Here is a 20,539-nt window from a genome sequence, read left to right on the forward strand (position 1 = left end):
TGACAGAGGGAAATGGACTTAAGGTACCTGCTTGGCTCTTTCTGTCATGTGATGCAGATACACGTGGGCAGAGAGAGGCTGTAAGAATTTGGGCTTCCTGCTGGCATTGGTTCTTGCATTGTCCTGTGCAGAAAATGTTTCTTGAATAGGGACCTCAGTCGGAGCACTGCTTTCACTTCATATTGTGTTCTAATAATATCACACAAGAGACATGAAATGGCTTTGATCACGGGGACTAAATGCCACCAAATATTCTTCTTCCTGCAGCCTTTTCCTTGCTACATTAAAAATTCATGGGCAATAGCAGCTTCTTCTTTTCAGGACTTAGCCACATCAGCAGATGGTGAGAGTGGGCAGGAATACCGGGGCATGTTGATGGACAGAACAGGGGTGTTCTGATCAAGCTGGGTGCAGGAGAAATTAGCACTTAATTTGCTTATGCTGTGTCTGTCTGAAGCCAGCCAGATTCACTGTTTGTTCCTCCCTTTGATGAACAATGAGCTTACTGGAAAATTGTTGTAGTTAAGTTAAATTGACATGAATCTGAAGGTGTGCCTTAATTTCTGCATTTGCTTTGTTCTTTGTGTTGCACTGATTCTCCAGCCAAGAGCAGTTTACAGGGAATGAGAGCGAGAGGCAGACTTCAAGAAATTAAATCATAGCCCCACAGAAATCAGTGGCAAAGGTCCACTTGATTATATCCACCTGATTCATCCAAGGGGCCACTACGCGTCAAGGTTGCCTTTGACATCTCAGACACTGATAGACAATTTAAATGGGAAAATTCTTTGTGCTTTAGGCTTCTTCTTCCACAGAATCCTCATCACATCAGTAGGTAAACCCTTGCATTTGGCAGTAGAGTTTTATCACCCCAAGCCTATAGAAAGGTTTCCTGCCAGCTCCTTCATGCTGTACTCTCACCAGCTGAAAAATAGTAAACCATTTTTACCATTCTTTCTCAAAACTGTATGTGAAAGTGGTTGTCATACCAAAAGCTCCAAAGCAAATCTTTGAGTGACTTGGAGCCCTCCATTTTACAAATTCAAGCCTTCCCTGGATTCCCACTGATGTCTGGCAAACACAGGGTGATTCCTTGCAGACTGAAAGAATAATGTGAAAAGGTGTTACGGACAATGATTTTGACTAAAAAATAGATTTTCCTGGAGGACACTTGAGGTAGCCTCACCCACAAGTGCGATAGGTGTGGTATTTGGAGTTCATCTTCCAGTCCATTCCTCTATCAGAGGGCAAGTAATGAAGCATGTAAGTGCCCTATTCAGAGCTCCATCTCTTCATCAAAGGTTTTCTTTGGGTCTTTTCTTATTGTCTTGTTCCAGTCTGATCCAACTTCAGTGATTTTTTTTTTCACATCACTTGCCTTTGTTCAGCCAGCTGCTGTAGTGCTCTGACCAACCTGCTCTTTATCCTTCCCTGATCTCTGCCTGCTGGAAGAAGCTAGCAGGTTCATTACATTATTTTAAAAAATACTGGTGTGTTGTATAAATTAAGAAAGTAATAAAGTGTCACTGAAGGCCAGAACAATGCACAGCCCCCACGGGTTTCACAGGAAGCAATGCTTCCGCTCCTGTGTGGGTTGTGGGCTCTTTGTTTCATAAAGCCCTGCCAGCTGCTGGATCTAACAGGTTGCTGGAGTTGAGTAAATTGTCTGTGTGTGAGTGTGTGCATTTGCTGGCACTTCATGGTCTGAGCCAGGTCAAGTCCCCACACAGATTTTATGTCCCTTCAAGAGAACACCTGCTTATTCTCACTCTTGCCTGGAAGGCCTTTATAAATGGCACCCCCAGACCTCTGTTTTAGGGAGCTGTTTCAGGATGTGTGCATCCCTCATCCAGCCCAGCCTTAGCAGAGTCATAAGCACTGGTTCAGGGAAGAATTTCTGCCCCTTAAAAGGTATTGCTTTTCCTGAAAGATATTGCTTCATCCGAGCAGTTTACAAGTTTGTCCACAGTCAGGTTTGTTTCACTTTATCCACATTGATTTAAACATGAGTTGGGATTAAGTGGAATCAGGGAGGTTCTGAGATGAGGAGGTGCTGCTGCTGCAAGGGGTGAAGCCCACAGGCCATACTGCATGGCCACTGCATCTGAGCACAGAACTGGAGGTCCCTCCATCCTGTCTGACAGAACGAGTTGCTGGAATCACCTCCAGCAAAATGCCTCCTCTCTCTGAGAAGTTTCCTAATTTCTGCACCTCTTGGTGGGCAGGTCCTCTGTTGTTCCACCCCTGCTCCTATTTCTGGCTTTCCTATGCTTAGACTTGGACCTAAAGTGGTCACTCCTGGCCCTACTTCTTTGCTATCTGGCCCGTATCAAGGACAGTCATATTAATCTTGCATCTGCCAGCTCTCTTAGAGGCTGCTGAAAACACCCTATTTTTCTCTCTGGCACCAGGTGTTGGGCATTTGTGGCAAAGTATTGAACTAGGAACAAAAGTGGTACAAAGTGAGACTCAAACAGGTACAACATAATATTTCAAGGAGATAGTATTTAACAATAGGTAACCATTTAAGCAGACAAAAGCATGATTCAATTCAGTACCTGGATGATAAAGGAAATAACATTTGTGTTTAATACAACATGAACAATTCTTAACCTGGTGTGGTAATTAATCACTGAACCCAAGAAGTGGATGAGTTTCTGTGGCTTGAAGCAGGCAGCTGGATAGGATGATCTGAGAAGTCTCTTCCAGCTTTAAAATGTATGAATATGACATGGCCTGACAGAAATGGGGCATGGGAGCAGCCTAGGAAAGGGAGAGAAACTTGAAAATATCAGGGTGAGAAGTTTAGAGGAGAGTAGTAGAGAGATGAGAAGAAAAGCTGAAACATTAAAAAGTTTGTGTTGAAAGACTAGGCATGCACTAACTCTATATGCTGGTGCAGAGACAGGCCTGGCCTGTAGCCTGTAAGGATGGTATTAACTGGGCCTGTGTCTGTGGGACATTTCTCCGGGTTTTTTTATCTTGAAGATCTGGACATGTTAAAGATGTGTTTTCTTCATTTTCAGACCTGACCACAGTGAAACGAATGGAAGTGTTTTCAGAAGCTTGAAGTCAGGCAGGTCACAGTTTCAAAGGAAACCTTCTCCAAATTTTTGCATACAAATTTCTCTTCCTGTTTGTTTCATGTGAGGCTTTCTGACAGTGCCTTGTGTCCTGATAGCACCAAAAAACTTGAGAATCTTTCTTGTCTTGCTGCAGGCCTCAATTTAAGTTTCATAAAAGCTATGTTGGAGCTGTTGTAAAGGACAAGAAAATGCATGGCACAACAGCCTGCTGCACTCTGTTCTTCACAATAAAATTAACTCTCTGGTAATGATGGATATGTAGCATGTATCATTTCAACAAGACTTTGGGGCTCTCTTCAGAATCATCGCTGTCAGAGTGATTATGCTCATTCATTAGCATTGTGTCGGGAACTCCATGCCAGAGCAGGTCATCGAATACGCATCAGGGCTCTGCAGGATGGGTTTGACCACCTCTTAGTTGTATAGAATTCCTGTCTGCAGCGATCTATGTCCCTTGCAGCTGCCAGGCAGTTGTTTTGGGGCCTGTTAAGGAGTACGTTGTAAATAGGTCACGCTTGGCATGTTCTGTAGATTGAGTCTTGCAGGGGCTTTCGGTAGAGTAGTGTCAGATCGTGTCAGATCACCCTGCAGCCTTCGGTGCTTCGCTCTGTGTGTACGATTGGAAGCTTATGTGAGGATGTCTGCCATGGAGCTGTAAACTTTGACACGCCCTGAGAGACAGGACAATTTTAAATGGTTAAATTCGGCATCTGCTCTGAATGCCCTCAAGAGAAGATTACGTCTCTGAGGGCAGAGGGAGTCAAGGGAAATTAACTTTTTATGCCTTTGTGACTGCTTCATTAAGAAATTTACCCAAATTCACTGAAGAATTCGGACTGTCCTCCTAGAACTTCCCAACCTTTGGGTCATCTCTCTGCTTCTGTTTTGAGAGGGACTGTTAACCACTGCAGTCACTTGCAAAGTCAATCCTAATTACTTTTGCTGAGAGCAGTAAATATTCACTGGCACTGGGAGGAAAATTTCTGAGGGATATTCGGACTAAGCAGATAGAGTTACTGCTTTCCTGTGGGGAAGTGGATTATTTAAGGACATGTAGGGTTGAACTCTGACTCTGCCTGACTCATCAAGTGTTATGTGACATTGGTGAAGCAACCAGTCACTGCCAAATATAAAGAGATTTTGAAGCTGTCCTCAGTGGGAGGTATGGACTGCTGGTCTAGACTTGCATGCCTAACTCCTATAGGCACATTTAGAAAACACAGGTTGACGTACTACCTTGTTCCTGCAAGAAATGTCAGAACTGGGATCAGCTATTCCCCTGCTTCTGAAGCTATGAGCCAGCCTTTCTTGTGGGAACAGGTCCCACAGTTTCCCACTGGGACTGCTGACTGGGCTGGGGGATGGCAGGCAGCTTGGCTCCCTGCCACACAGCAGCACTGGCTGAGCAGCCTGGCCTCCAGTGGTTTCAAAATGATTTGACACCCTCTGGCAAACAGCAGCTGCAGAGTCCAGTTGCGAGGTGTTGGTAAGGAAGTCACTAATGGCATGTGATGTTTCAGGGAAAAGGCAGTGCAATGCTCTTGATGCTACTGATGACCTTTATTCTTATATTGTTTTATTTATGTTAGACTGGAAGGGTAACTTTTGTTTTAAGCAAAAAATGAAGCACTCTCTTTGTCTTGCCCCTCTCAAGTAGGAAGGACCCTTTTACAAATGAGTCTGTAGTTCTGTAAGCACTTGCTATGATAGCAAGCAGTAATTAAGGCCACAAACCATCTGCAGTACTAATTCTTTAATTATGCGTGGTCATACTGATGAAAAAAAGGTATCTTTAGGCTACTATTTTCCTCCTGCCCAGCATTCAGATTTGGTCTTTAACTAAAGGTGAAACATCCCAAAAAGTCTGAGCACAAAATCTCTTCATCCAGTCAAACAAGTTTTTTCTTTCAAAGGTGATAAACACAGTTCTCTACCCATGCAGCACAGAAGATGAACTTCACAACTTGTGTTTAGCTGGTGGAAACCAGCAGAGCTCTTCTGACGGCGGTGGTGATATGTCAGCTTACAGCAACTGAGAACCTGACCCTTGATCTCTAAATTGTCCACACCGAGGAGATCAATTGTGAAACCAGATCAATTGCATAGTAACAAGGTTACAAATTGGTGAAAATCAGCTCTTGTTCTTGTACAGGAGGGGGTTCTGTTACAGCTCAGTCACCACGCTTAGAGAGAGGTGTTGTGCGTGCATGTTATCATCCACAGTTATGGCCTAGCTGAGTGCTCTCAACACAGTAAATTCTTCTGCCTAATGAGGTCCTTACTTCACAGGAGGCTTGATCTTGTTGCATTACATGTCTGCATGTTAGCCTTAGCTCTAAACTGGCTCTTTTTTTCAGCATCAAAAGCCAGTTTAATTTTTAGGCTTGCAAAGTATTCATAAAAACCATATACATGTTTTTTTTTCCTCAAACTGCATTTTTTTTCCTATAATAAGTGCTTTGTAAGTTTGAGTTTCCATCTTTCTTCTAGCCCTGCTTTTCCTCCTTTTCTTCTACTCCTGTGGCTCCCTGTATCCTAGGGACCAAAGGAGAATGGAACATTACTGCTTAATTGCAGTGGGATGCTGTCCTTGCACATCAGAGCAGAAACGTGTGCATGTAGGAGCTGCAGGTATGGGAATGAAGAGAGGAATGAGAGATCACCACTGTCCTTCCAAGGTCCCCAATCTTCCTTCCCATGTGGTGAAACCCCTTTGTCTCTTCCTCGTTCCTCTCCATAACTCCTCTGCCAGTGCGACAAAATCGCATTTTCTCTTCATGGCTGAGAAGCTTTGAGCAGGCTCTGCTGCATTGTGCAGCAGTGTATCTTGACTAAACATGTTATAGCTCACAAAGCATCATGTGTTTTCGCTCATTGTTGCGGATATCCCAAATAAAGTCCCTACGTGCCTTGACTCTGCTGGAAGAGCCACTGCAAAATCCCCTTAAAACTATTGTGTCAGTCATGATAGGGTCTGGTATTTTTCAGAAATGCCTTTTTCCTGATTCCAGCAATATTTGGGATAAAGTCACCAGTTTCGGTGTGGCTGGTAGCAAGTGAAAGTCAAGTGAGAACAGTTCCATTTTGTGGCTGTTTGGTGTGAGCTGACGAGCCTCACTTCATCCTAGAGGGCAGCCATCCACATCATACAGATGGTTGTTGCAGTTGGAATTGAGTGAAGTTCGTGGATCGCTCTTTGCATTTAGCCACCTCAAATGCAAAAAAAGCCCCACTCCTATTTGTGGATAGAGTCCATGCTTTCAGTGTCTCTTGGCTCCCCATGAAAAGCAGATGGCACTTCAGGCTTTCACAATGTCAGTTCCTGAGCTGCCACACAGGTAGGCAGAGGTGACCTGAGCACCTGTCCTAGGGCACCTCAGCATATCTCAACACATCTCCTGCCCATCCAGGACCAGCGTGGAGGTTCTCTCTTTTAGCTGGCCTAAATATCCACACTGGGATGTCTTTAGCCTGTTCCCCTCGAAGCCAGTGAAACTAGGAATAGCCAGGCTGCCTCAGCTCATGCTGCTGTTTTCCTTCCAGCTTGTACACAAACAAATCCTGCATCCATAGCGTGAAAACGCAGGTATGTTCCTGAGTCTGCCATCCAAACATTTCTATCATGTCTCTGGTTGTGCCTTACAGCCTGTGCTCATCAGAGTGTGTTGCTCTAGGCCCTGTTCCCTTTGAACAGGGTTTAAATGTTTTGCATTGGAGGGGAGTGAGGTACCTGTAGGGCTGGGCTCATGCTGCTCCGTCCATTCCTTTCTGCATGGTGACAAAGTCTGGTCAGTCAGGCTTGTCCTGCCAGTCCTGCACCCACCAGGAGCATTGATAAATGGCATTAAAAGGCTGCAGTATGGATTTGTGGTGGCAATGCTCTGACTGTTTACCTGAATTTTTCCTCAAGTTTTCAGAAGGTAGGAAAGTTAGGAGCCAGACATGCTGTTTCGTTATCTGCTTCCAGCAGGGGGAGATGAGTCCAGAGAGTTATTTCTTCTGGGAGCACATACAAAAATAACATTATTTATTTTACTCATGAGGCGGTCTCCTAGGATTTGTGTGATTCGTTCTTGTTTGGCCTTTTACACCTATGCAACCCCTTCCTTTTGCTTCTGTACACTTCTAAAAGCAAATAAGACCTATCAGCTTTAGGGTTTGGTTTTGTTTTATTTTTCACAATGTTTACAAGACCTTCAGGGGAATTTCTTCCTCGTCTCTCTGTTTATTATAATTATTATTATTATTATTATTAAACAGTTATGCTACAGTGGTTCTAATGAGGATTGTATAAATGCGTAAGAAGATGAAGTCATCCCCTGTACTGCTATATCAGCAGAGAGGGGCCTCTGAGTCCTCTGTGATGCACCTCTCTTGGTAGGGAGGCATAGCCACATGCAGTCCCACCTTGAATCAGGATCTTACTGGAGTCTGGAGACAGGATTCCCTCTTTCTCCCTCCCTGAAACCCCCTCTGTCATTCTCTGTATAAAACATATTGGTGCCACTTTCTATGAACTATATTTAACTAAGCATTAAATTTAGATTTAACTGGATAGTTATTGCCTCCTAAGTAAATACTCTGAGATAAGGAAATATTTAGCGAGCTCTAGCAGTTGGGTGGCAGATGCTTCTTGCATTGCATAATAGTTAATCTTCGACAAATATGTTTTCCTTACTCCACGAGCATTTAATTAACATACAATAGCTCTTATTAAACGTAGATAAAACATACATGGGAGACCCTTGTAAAAAGGATCCATGCAACACTGGCTTCCAAAAGGGGTGCATTTCTTTCACTGGTAACTTCATATGGGACCAGGTCTTTTAGCTGTACTCAAAGTCTGTCACAGGAGTGCAGATGTTTCCCCTTGGTGATGCCCCTCTTCTGGAATGCCAGCAGCCTGATGCAACTCTGTCCCTTGCACTCTCCTTCATCCTAGAGTGGTGGGTCAGCAATCAGGTGTCAGCAGCATGGTCTTCTCCAGAGCAATATCTTTGTGGGGTGGCATCTGTCCCTGCAGTAGCTTGGGAACACTGAGTGTGTGGATTAACCCCTTTAGCTCCTCATTCCTCTCCCCCTCTGGTGCTATCCATGCCAAGTCTACTGCAGAGGAAACGTCTGACTCGCCTCACTCCTTGGCTTGAATACAAAGCAGTCATCTCTTCTTGCTGCTGCATGCATGGCACTGGAGCAGCAGTGTCATGACCTTAGTCCTTAATTTGTGGGCCTTTAACACTTGCAGGGATTGTTTAAGTACCCATAGGCAGTGCGGCCTTTCCATACCAAGGCTGCAGGGGCCAGTTTCTAGGAGTTCAGAAAGCAACTGGATGTATTCCTGGAAGAAGAAAATCATTCAAATACCATTAACTACAAAGGCAGTGCCACTGGCTGGGGACATGCCTTAGCTATAAATCACTAGAAATAGATAAGTGCCCTGGAGCAGTACCACTGCATGCTTGCCTTGTGCTTGTGAGCTTCACCAGGCATTGGCTTTAGGCTGCTTGGAGACAGGACCAAGGGTTAGAGGGACCTTTGATCTGGTCCCACACGGCCATTTCTATGACAGTGACATTCCTTATGTCTCTTCAGTTTGTGTGCACGAGGCTGCAGGAGCAGAGGTGAAGCAGGCAGTGTACAAGATCTGTTTTTTCCCTTCCTGCACACGCGTCGCAGTGCTGTGACCACACAAGACAGCAACTCTCAGCCGAGTTAACCCCATGGCTTTTCTTGCACCTGATTCTCTGGGCCCCTCTCAAACCTCCCCTTCCCTCTTTGCATCCCCGTCCCAGTCCTGCCGTGCTTTGGCCGCAGAAGGGTTACTACACTAGTGAAGCATCCCTAGGAGCAGTTCTGATCCCTCCCGCAGGCAGAGATCGGGCTGGTGGAATGGCAGGCAGGCATCAGCAATAAAACATACAGCTTATTCCTTTCCATTAATTTAATCTCCCTTCTCTTTGCGGCGGCGGTGGGCTGCGGGCTGCGGGAGCGTTCCCGGGTGGGCAGCGCTGCTGCCGGCGGGCGCGGGGCTCAGCTGCGGGCTCTGGCAGCCGGGAGCACAGGCCGAGCATTCACACCGCGGGCAGCTCAATGCCGGCATTGTCTCCGGTCCGTCGCTCCGAGGCTGGGAAAGGAGGTGGGGGGCGGGAAGGGCTGACTGGAGAGAGGTGGGAGGGAGGGATGTACAACTGTTTATCTGGCGAGAGGAAAGTCTGAGACGGGAAGAAGCAAGGTTTGAGGCTGCAGAGGCAGTTGCCAAGGATGCTGCTCTGTAAATCAGCTAGCGTGTGGCTTCAGGCCCCTAAGCCAAGTTGTTTGCACTTTTGGCCACGGACCCGTTTTCCTCACTATTTCATCCTGAGAATATTGGCCGTACCTTCCTCCGTCCTCTCTGCCCTACTCTCTGTGCCTCCCTCCCGCTCAGCAGCTCCCGGCTGCTCCTGCCTCCTCTCTGCTTCCCGCTCCAGTTCCCCGCTCGCGCTCCCCTTCTCCTCCTTCCTCCAGCCCCCTCTTCCTCTCCCATCCCCTTCCCTCTCTGTCTCTCTCTCCCTCCCTCCCTCCCTCCCTCCCTCCCTCTCCTTCGGGTCTTCCCCCCTCTGCCTTCCAGCCCTCATGCCTTTCCAAGCCCCCTCTCCCTGCTGCAGTGCCCCCCTCCCCTCCGCGGCTGCCGTTCCGTGTCCCCCCGGGCAGCCCCATCCCCGGCGCGGGGCCCCGGGGCGGCTGCGCCCGCGGGAGAGGGATGGGGAGCGCGGCCCGAGGCTCCCTCCGCGCCCGCCGCCGCCGCTGTGGTGCCGAGCTGCCGTCTCACGAGCAAGGCTCCCTCCTCCCTCTCTCCCTCTCTCCTCCTCCCCCTCCTCCTCCTCCCTCCCTCGCTCCGCCTGGGAAAGTGGGTTAGGAGGGAGCGCGGGGCTGGAGGCTACACAGCCACAGGACTATCCCCTCCCGCATCCCGGCGGCACAGGATTCCTCTTGTTCCTTTTCCTTTTTTTTTTTTTTTTCCTCCCACCTCTCTTCATCACTCTAAACGGGTCGATTTAATTGTTATTATTTCGTAGTTATTTTGCTACCTGACTTTTTCTTCTTGCTTCTTTTTTTTTTTCCCTTTTTTATTTGAAGGCTGTGCTAAGACTTTTTTTGTAAAGCCTTTAAAAAAAAAAGGCAAGGAGGGGAAAGAAGCCAGCAAGAGACTGAAAAGAGCAAGAGAAAGTGGCAGCTGAGAAGGACTGTGAAATCACCTCCCCTTTCTCAGGCTGTCGATCAGAGCGAGAGTTGTACATTATTATTATTATTTTTCTTTCTACATCTGTCTGTCCACATACACAGGCAGAGAAAGAGACAAGTACTGACAGTGAAACTCGACGAGACCAGCCATGGTAGCAAGGGCTCAGCCTGATCGGAAACAATTACCGCTGGTCCTACTGAGGTTGCTTTGCCTTCTCCCTACAGGGCTGCCAGTCCGCAGCGTGGATTTTACCCGAGGTACCGATAACATCACCGTGAGGCAAGGGGACACAGCCATCCTCAGGTAGGGCATTTTGCCAACTTTTCCTCTTCTGTGTGTGCATCTATATTTCCATGTATGCAACGTATACGTGTGACGTGATACAGACTTGTGTGTATATGTCTCTGTGAGAGTGTGTTATTTTACCTCTCAAACTGCAGTAGCAGCAGCTGCTACAAACAGGCTCTGCGTGTGTGTTTGTGCTTTAATATGAGAAAATTGCAAAGCTTTTGAACACTTCTTGCCACACTATCCTCTGTGTAGTGCTCTGGATCAAAAGAATTTCAGTGGGGAAGGATGTGCTTGTGTTAGCCAGCTCTTGTGAACGTACACTTTCCACCAGCCCTGCAGTATCAATAGAGGAATCGAAAAGGGATCCAGCTGTGCTTGCCAGATGTTCCATTGATCTTCCCATGCTTCTTTTTGTACATATGCAAAAACTTTATCCCTGGTGCTGCCAGAACTCTCAGGCAAGTTCTTTTGGGAAACTCTTGTCTTTTAATTTTATTTTTTTTATGTTTCTGCCCTGTGGGGAGGGAAGATAGATACAATAGTTGAAAAGACTGGTGAAAAAATGGTATAGGAGCTCTGACATTTACGAAGATTGTATCTTAGCATGTTGGGTTTTTTGCAGGGTTAAATAAATGGGTGTATGCTGTGCCTGTGTGTCTGGTTGTGATGAGGATGTCTTTGCACATGAAACCTTGCTTACTGGCAGTATTGAATGTTATATTTATGGTTTCATTGTGCAGGTTTTCCAAAGGTACTTCTGACACTACTTGGGCTTTCAGTTAGGAGTGTCCCAAATAGCTGAACTGCAGTAGCCTTTTTCCTGTAGGTTTCTTTTTTCAAATTCTGCCTTGCTCAACTTACCTGCAGTAACTTCCCTACTGAAGGAAAATTCTGCGTGTGTGAGCGTGCACACTGTGTATTATGGCTATAAAGCTACTGGGTGTAATTTAAAATAAGTCTGTGATCTGTGTGAGGAGCTGATAGTGCACAAACCCTGAAGCATCAAGGGAGCAATCCCCTAGCAAAGCTAACAGCAGCAGCGAAGTTTTCTTTCTCTTTCTGTGAAATAAATCCTGCTGGATGTCACCAAACGCTCTGCTGCACGATCCCCCGTGTCCTGCATCCCTCCCATTTAATGATAGAGGGAAGAAGGATGCTGGAAGAGGGATGTGTGTGTGTGCGCGTACGCATATCGCTTCGGTCGCCTCCCATGTCCTCGGTTGTTTTGATCCTGGAATATCCATTCAGCAGCTTCCATTCCCCAGCTCTCCAGACTTGTTAACTTGAATGTAAGATTTATCCACACAGAGTAATAGGATTTACAGAGTAATTCATCTGCCTTGCATATGCAATGGAAGCGGTTTAGATTCGACATGGTAAACACCTAACAAGGGGTGTTGCCTCTGACTCCGGCTTCTCTACTCTCTCTTCCACTCACTACCAATTCATATATCCCATTAACCCTTTTCTAGCAGGACTCCTAGCTGACTTATCCCCTTTTTAAAGGCAAATCACTTCCATCAATCGTTTATTTTGGAGGGGCTGCTCACACAGATGTTTGCCAGCTTATGTTTGGTACATGCAGCAGCAGACAAGTCATTAAGCTTACTTGCCTGGACAGGGGTCACTAGATTTCTATTTCCCACTTAACCTTGGAGCTTTTGAGTTGATCTAGATGCTGTGTGCTAAAGCTGTATTTGCAGCCGAGAGGGCTAAGCGGATGGTGGAGATGGTGCTTGCATGTGCTGCGTGTAAAGCGTTCCTTCATCAGCAAGCTCCACGGGGCTGCATGGGAGAGTGGTTTCAGTGATTGCGTGTGGCTTGCCAGTGTTATGTCAGGCACTAAAATAAAACACCTGAGCGAAGTGATCCAGCTGTGTCAGCCAGATGTGTGCCAAGTGACACTGTCTGCAGGAGCAGCACACCACCCGGCCATGTAAATGCTTGCCCCGAGCAATACTGTGTTCTTGGCAGGCTGCATTTCTGTCAGAAGTGACTGTGGCCAGTGCACAGGCTTTACCTTTTCCCTCCAGCTGCCTTCCTAAGCTCTTTAAGTAGATATGGCCAGCTATATCCTTTTCACATTTCCTAGGAAGGGCAGCTGTCTCATCTCCCTTTCCCTGGGACCAGACCCAGGTTTCTGGGATGTTTCAGTTCCTTCTTCAGACAAGAGGCAGAAACCAAGCTGTACTGGGAGATAGGACTGCCTTATGAAGCTGGAAAGTGTGAGATTTCCCTGTGTCCCATGGGTATCCCCGCAGGATAACATTTCATGTCCTCAGTTTTAAAGCAAAGGTTTGTTTGCTAGCTTCCCCCTTGCTGTTTTCTCGACCCTCCAAAACATAACTCACTTTAAGACAGCCTTGTTTTGAAAAACTCCCAGTGCCTCGCTCTCCCTGTCTATAGATCCACTATGACTACAGAAGGGAAAGAGCTAGACGGGAAAAAAAAAACCATTAGATGATCTATACTAACTGTGTTCAAAGCAGAACTTTATGTCCGCAGAGAGATAGGTAAGAGTTTTCTATACGTGGATCATATCACCTATCTTTGGTAAACATCTGCTTCAGAGGGATTGTGCAGCATCAGTTTACCAGTGCCCAGTAGCTTCTGTAGCTTGAAGGGAAATGAAAATGTAGGAGGGAGAAAAAAAGATACACAGTTGGAGAGAAATAAAAGCAGTATACATAATGACAAGATAACTAAAAACATTTTGTTCCTGTAAATTGTGATGCAAATCATTCACCAAAGCACTAAGGACAGGATATTCTAAATGAGTCTCCCTCTTTGGGGCCTTATATATTTGTATATAGGGTTACACTTGTAGGTGGAAGAATGGGTGGGTGGACTGATCTATGAAGTGGAGAAAAATAGTTTATTATAAGCCCTAATGTTCCTCAAGGAAGCCAGTCCTCTGAAGCTTCATCTGCAGCTTGTTACTCAGAATAGAATTATTCTGAAAAGTTTGGAGATGACTTTTTAAAGCTATAGCATTTAAAATATTTCCTCAGTATGGGACTATTAAAAAATGTCCCTAACTCTAAACTGGCTCATCTCCTAAACGACCTGGCAGGAGATTTGATTCATTTGTTGGCCTTGCTGAAGGTTGATGACTCTTAGCGAGTATTTGGCATGGGGAAGTTGGGAATTGCAGAGAGAATAAAAATAGCTCATGATAGGCTATCCGCAGGGAAAAGGATAATAATCTCTCCTTAGAGCAAGGCAGAAAAGAGAGGATGGGTCTGAGAGCTGCAACAGGTGAGAAGGGCTGAGCAGAGTTGCTGGTGTTTGTCCAGCTGCAAACAAGGAAAGAGAGCAGGATATTTCAAAGATGACACTGTGTATTGGAGAGCCTGTCAGACTTACTAAGGTTCCACTGTTTTAACTCTGTCTTCAGCAAGTGGAGAAGGACACTGAACCTTACTTTGGGTATTGAGAGGGAACTTTGGCTACAGTTCCTGCTGATGCCTTGCTTTCAAGATTACATCATGAGTCTGTCAGGTTTTGTATGCAACTTCCCTGCTTGGTATTAGGAAAAGAAGAAAATCTCCAAACAAGAAGTGCACAACAAATGCCCCCCAAACTAATCAAAACAGGAAAAGGAAAATAGTCCCCAACCTCAAATCTTCTTGCTGTTTACCTGCCTTCAGCATCCCTTCCCACCTCATTTGCTCTGCACATGTCGAGTGAGCAAAGGCAGGGACCCTGTGCGCTGTAACACACTTTCAGCTAGGGAGGGGATGAGGAATATGAGGATGTTGGCTGAGCTGAGACATGCAGTAATGAAGGGCAGCTGCTGCAAACTGGGAAGGAAGGGAACTGTGTTTCTGTGTGGTGTTTGGCCCTTTAGATGAGTTAAAAGCAAAATGGCAGTGGAGAGTCCATGCTATGGGATCAGGTACAGCATGTCAGGGGGAAAGATCAGCTGCCTCAGGAACCACCACAGCAGCTCACCTCAAAGTGCCTTTAAAGTGCTAATCTGAGGGTGTCAGCGGGACTTGCAGGTTACCCAGGGATTTTAGAAGTCCTGGCACAAGTGCAGATTTAGCCTTTAGAAACTCCTGAAATGGAGCTCATCACCAGCTGGAACCAAAATGGGTCACACCCCCATTCCAATCTGTTCCGTTATACCAGTACAAATCCACTAAAGCCCAAGGGCAGAGCCAGAAATATTCCATTTGTCTTTGGGGCAGATTCCCAGGGACTGCTAATAAAGAGGTACAAGTGACTCATACAGGGCGTAAGCTGCTGAGCACTGCTCAGATGGTGTTCAGCCTGTTGGAGAACTGGGATTTCGCCAAGGCCAGAATTTGGCTCATTGTTCCTGAGTTTTTCCAAGCATCAACTTTTCATCCAGAATTAAATCAATCTGATGCTGGTGTACAGATGAAAACCAAAATTTGACTGAGTGTGCGTTTTTCATTTTTACCAGGTATTTTTAAATAATGTGAAGTTTCAGGCTGATAGCACATTTAGGAACATCCATCCTAATGGGTACTTAGTTTCTTCAAGTTGCATGTGTAAAAGGACGGGCTAGAATCAAATTACCAGCAGTAATGACAGTGCTGTTGGCGTAATTCTGCAATATAAGCAATTTATGCAAACTTTGTTCTTGGCCTCCCAGTATTTTGCTGATATGTTACACATGGAGCTGTGCTAGAGGACAAAGGCACCTCAGGCAAAATAGTAACACAACATCACAACAAAGTTTATGTCCTATACCGTCATTTAAAAAAAAAAAGTAAAAGCTGTTCAGATTACACTTACAATTAGCATATGATTTACAACAGGGAGCACTGAGCTGAGCCCTTTGCTAGAAAGGAGAATAGGCATGTTCAAATGTATAATGCTACATAATAATACAGTCTTGGCAGTAAAATCGTAACCTTGATTATTAGTGGTATTGTTGTGGCACTTAGAGGCCACCACTAAGTTGAGGCATCCTTTGTATTAAGTGCCACATGAGCACAGAGTGAGAGATCCCCTCCTCTGCAGGGCGGGCAGGCTATTAGCTGGGATGGACCCCGGCTGGGGCTGGGCAGGAGGTGAGGGGACTCGCCCAGGGTTACACGCAGGGCTCAGGCACACCCAGCCTAGTGACCTATCCATTAGCTTGGGTTGCCTTTTGGCTCAGCCACACACCAACCCAGCAAACGTGACAAATGAGGATTCCCCAGTACGTCCTCATTCACCCTGGTGTTGACTACAAGTCCCAGGTGTTTGTCTCTCTCTCCAGTCTGTACAAAGCCTTCATTACCAATTCTAGCGTCCATGTGTCGAGACAGGGTAAGCTGGGATCTGTGCAAACTCTGCTGATTCTTTCCTTTGAATGAAAAAAAAAAATGTATAAATGTAGTAACAGATGATGTTGCAAAACTTCCAGCTCTGGCAGCAGATGGTGCCATTATATGAAGGAGCACATGCATCCATAGATATGTGAGTGTGTGTGCATACATATGATAAAGGAAGTTGCGATGTGTGTGTGGTCAAAGGCTGGCAATCATCATCTCTCCTTATACACACAGACTATATTTATGTGGTGTGCCCAGCAGCAAGGGGGCCCTTTGTGAGAACGTGCTTTCTGCAAGGTGGGACTAACCCATCACAAGGAAGAGTGGAACGGAAATTAGAAGAAGAAAGGCTTTTTTTGGTGAAATTATGTCTGTTTAATAACACTGTACATATATTTTGCATTCAGAAAGATGGAGAGACAGTATCGAACTGTATGGCTTTAACATCCTCCCCTGAGTCTGCACACACACTTCAGTTTGCAACTAAGTACCATATGTTTTCCTACTTAGTTGGCATTAAAATTTATATAGTAGTACCCTGAAGTGTCTCAGAGTCGGTACCTCTTCCACTCCCCTCCCCAGCAGGTTATGAGGAAAGACCTATTCTTAAAATAGCTCATAGTTACTGGAATTTGCCATCTCATAACTATAAGTTTTCAAAAGATATGTTACACATACCTGCCCTTTATATCCAGACCCACAGGCATCTGATTCTGACAGATCTGCGGGGCCACAGCTTGCTGCTGATGCAGCGGCAGGGCTTCAACAGGCTCGCTGTGAGGCTGAATATAGCCATTTTCATTGCAGTTACCTAGTTTTGTTGTCCATCAAAATTCACTCTGGTTTGTGTGAACTCGTGCTCTCCTGAAGTAAGTGCAATGGAGGGCACAAAGGTGAAATCAGGAATTTACTGAGTTTTCTTTTACTGTTCTCTTGCTGAAGAAAAAATGAATGTGATTTTCAGTGGAATCTGACACCAAAGCATTTGCTTCAGGCTTCAAGCACATCTAACGTGCCTAGTTTTATGGTAAGTAATGGGAACTAATAATGATGAGTTTCACCTCTGCCTAGAAAACAGCTATTTCAGAATAATCTGAACTGCCAGTCTCCTCTGTGCTTGTATATTTCTGCAGATGTTTATTAGGAGTAACTTGGTTGTGTGGGAGAGGCCGGCTGTGATCCTGGAGTGCTCCCACTGTGCTCGGCCCTGTGCAAAGAGAGGAGAAATAGCACTGCCACAGCTCTATTTATTTCACTGGGGCTGGGCTTCCTCGGTCCCAGATAACTTGATGGAAATGAGCCCACTCACACTGGGCTGGCATTCAGCAGATATTTTGCAATAGCACATCTGTATGAGATCTGGGAGGTGTGTGCTTGTGTGTGCCTGTGTGCAAGGCTGTGTTTCCCTACATTTGCTCCCACTTAAAAGTGGAAAGTGTTTTCTTATGTGTAGTTGGACAGATGTTCAGATACTGTGTGAAGTTGCCACAGTTGCAACTGAGAGGCAGCGCTGCCAGATGGATAGGTTAAGAGTCTGCTTACTTGGAGGTGTTGATGGCTTTTTCCAACTCCTGGACCTCAGTAATTGTCACTAATGCTGGAAGTGTCCTTTTGTTTCAGTGTGCTTCCGTTGCTACAGCTATTAAGAAAAAAAAGCAGCAAGTGAACAGAATATAGCATCTTCCTCTTCTGAGGCTCAGTGATTAACACCACTGTGGACCTGGCCAATACTGTCCCTTTCCAGTAGCAACCTGAACCACTCTCACCACTGAAATTTGCATATTAGTGGCAGAGGGAAGTAGTGAAAACTTCCAAAGAGCAGGGAGACTTCTCTCTTGCATACAACCTCTTGCTCTCCTGTAAGAACCCAGACATGTCTGACTGGTTTCTCATCACAAGTGCTCTCTTTAGATGGCTTCCTAGAAGTGCACCAGATTTATGAGGGAAAGGCCAAGAGGGCTCCAGCTCCCAAGCACCAACCTCTGCGCTGTGCATTTGCAAAACAAAATGGGAATGATCACACCACTGTGCAGCTGCCACTCATGGTGACACTGCATTCTCTCCTCTCAGGGTCAGCAGGGTGACCATGTTGGAGATGCACGACTGTTCCTGTCCCTAACATGGTATGACTTAGTGTATCAGTGAGAACAGTGCCCTACCACAAGGTGGTGGCAGTGATGCTTTTCCAGTGTAGGAAACCACGGATACTTTAACCAGGAACACAATAGTGCCTGTATGGCAGCTACCTCAGTGCTGCTTCCTCACTCCCTCCATCCCAAGCTGGTTGTCCACCCAAACAGGAGACCATGACTAGGAGCTGCACATCCAGTCACCTTTCATACCTTACTCTGTGAACAAAACCCATGTTGAAATCCACTGGCAGGCAGCATCCATGACTTTGAATAGTAAATACAAATCTCTCCTTTTCCCTCTCCCTCTCTCTCTCTCTGTTATTAAGCTGACAGGCACTTAGCCAATTATCCAGTCGTCGTCTCAGCTGTATTTATGAAGGAGGAAGAGACAACGCACACAGCTCTTGTCTTCAGGGCTTCAGCTGAGTCTCCCTTGTGTGCTGTAGCATTTTCCCTTGAGTGAGCTGCTTAGAATGCACAGGGAAAGAAACCAGTGAGGGGGTTTAGTTGAGAAGAGTGATGGGGGATTAGAGGTGGGGAAAGGAGTCTGCTCCCTCAGACCAGGGGCACACCAGAGCTGTCATTGTTTGGCACTGCTGTTGTGTTTCGGTTTGGCACAGCGCACGTGCTGTTGTTGCATAAGGTTGCAATGGATGGGGAATGCGGTGGCTGTGGGTACTTGCAAAGTCCTTTCACAAGGATCAAAAGTCAGGAACTGTGTGGTGGCAGATTGTGAGTCTGTGCCTTAAAGTGAGGGAGTCACATGTACTTGGGGATGTGGTGTGAGTCTGTGACTTGGATCCAGGAGCCACCCCTAATCCCCGATGCGGTACTGCGCCTAGAACATACAGCCTGCGCTGGCTCAAGTGTTTACTCCAAACAGCAAAATTTAGGCAAATAGCACTGAAGTGTTCTGTGAATATTTTCATGAATGTTAAAAATGAATTCACTTTGGCTGCAGCTGTGCTTCCTTTGTGTGTGTGCATGTGCATCTTCTTTTCTCTCCCCCTTGTGAATAATCTGAGTGGATGAGTTTTCCTTGCCCTGGTGTTCATGGACAGAACATTTTTAAGAGGTCCGTAGATGAGAAAAACAAGGCTCTAGCTGCAACTTCTGCAGCTGGAAGAGCTGTCTGTACAGATTTGCAGGCATGTGCCCTTTCCTCACCTTAAACCAAGACACTAACTTTGTGTGTATGCCTGTGGTGCTCTTGATATATATTTATGTCGGATGCTGCTTAGGGAGCACTGGACATGGTTCCTGCAACCCCTCATAGGAGCCCAGGCATAAAAGCAGTCGAACAAGTGAGATGTAGAGCTGATCACAGCTTGAGCCACAATAATTTATGTGCATGTGACAAGAGAAAATTACCTTTAAACTCTGCACCCAACCAATCAATCTTGCAGCAGCCTGTTTTTGCTCAGGAAGGTGCCTCAGGCCAAGCCTATCAAGCTCAGAAAAAGAAAGGTTAAAATGTTCCAACATCATTATCTCTTTCTTTTCCTTTGGAGGAGAGGAACCACAGTGACAAAGCCTAGCTGACTCCACACCAGTTTCTTTGTAGTGAGTTTCATTCCCACCCCCAGCCCAGATTCCCAGCTGGAGTCAGCAGGAATTTGTCTGTGGTCAGGCCCAGTGCTCATCCTGTCAGAGAATAGAAAGAAAAGCACGTGACAGAGAGGACCAGGCACAAATAAGCATGTTGGAATTGGGAAATGCTTGAGAGGGGAGGAAAACATTACCACTGCGAGGTAGCAACTACTGAGTGCTGCAGGTAGCACAGGGATGCTAGGAAACCCCCATCTGTTCCAGGCTGTCCTCTGAGCTTGGAGAAAAGTGAGATTCCAGGAGTGATTACTCCCTGAAAAATGATTGTCCCTTCTCTGCCAAATATGATGTAACATGATCCATACTCTCCATCCCTGCAGCAGTAGAGCAGGGAGTTTGCACCAGCTGAGGCTTCACAGGGGAAGGAGCATTTGAGCCCTGCTCCTCGTAAGAGCAGAGACATGTGTGGGCTGTGATTTAGTGGGCCATGTTTGTCCCTTCAGTGCAGGCAGGTTTATTACCAGTCCCCTCGAGTCAAAGGATGGGGGAGGTTTTAAGCTGGTGAAAGAAGACGAAGAGGGACTGCTGCAGCCTGCCCTCCCCCCTTTTCACATCTGCTGCCCCTTTAGCCTTTGGCATGCTGGTTAAATATGGGTGGTCCTTCCACAACCCCCTGACATTTCTCAGGCAGGCTCTGTCCCCTGTCTCTATCTCTTCAGACTGGCCCCACAGCAAATTTATTTTCTCTTCCTACACAGAATGCCTGGTGCGTGTATGTTCTGTGAGCTCATAGAAAAGGGGTGTGTAGGAGGGCTAGTAAGAAATGGGGCTGTGTCACCAGTAAAGCTCTTCCTCTTCCTAGCAGGAATGTAGTTGGATGCCTTTTGCATCCCAGTGATCTGCTTCTCCTGCTTTCAATTGCGGTCCAAGTTGGAAATGTGATCCTATTGGGTAGGAGATCCCATTCAT

The 20,539-nt window shown here is 46.2% G+C and overlaps 1 protein-coding gene across 3 annotated transcripts in view; it reads left to right on the top strand.

Moving 5' to 3' along the window:
- The window catches only part of LOC125321298 (limbic system associated membrane protein), a 1,007,901-nt gene that overhangs the window by 689,778 nt on the left and 297,584 nt on the right, over positions 1-20,539 (top strand). The window contains exon 2 of one of the 3 annotated variants that reach the window (XM_048293943.1): positions 10,533-10,611. In XM_048293943.1, coding sequence (XP_048149900.1) covers positions 10,533-10,611 — 79 coding nt within the window. Of the gene's footprint in view, positions 1-9,973; positions 10,612-20,539 lie in introns of those variants that run through there. The other 2 variants (XM_048293942.1, XM_048293944.1) reach the window with 2 other exon arrangements.

This window comes from Corvus hawaiiensis, chromosome 2 (assembly GCF_020740725.1).
Source record: "Corvus hawaiiensis isolate bCorHaw1 chromosome 2, bCorHaw1.pri.cur, whole genome shotgun sequence".
Classification (NCBI taxonomy): Eukaryota; Metazoa; Chordata; class Aves; order Passeriformes; family Corvidae; genus Corvus; species Corvus hawaiiensis.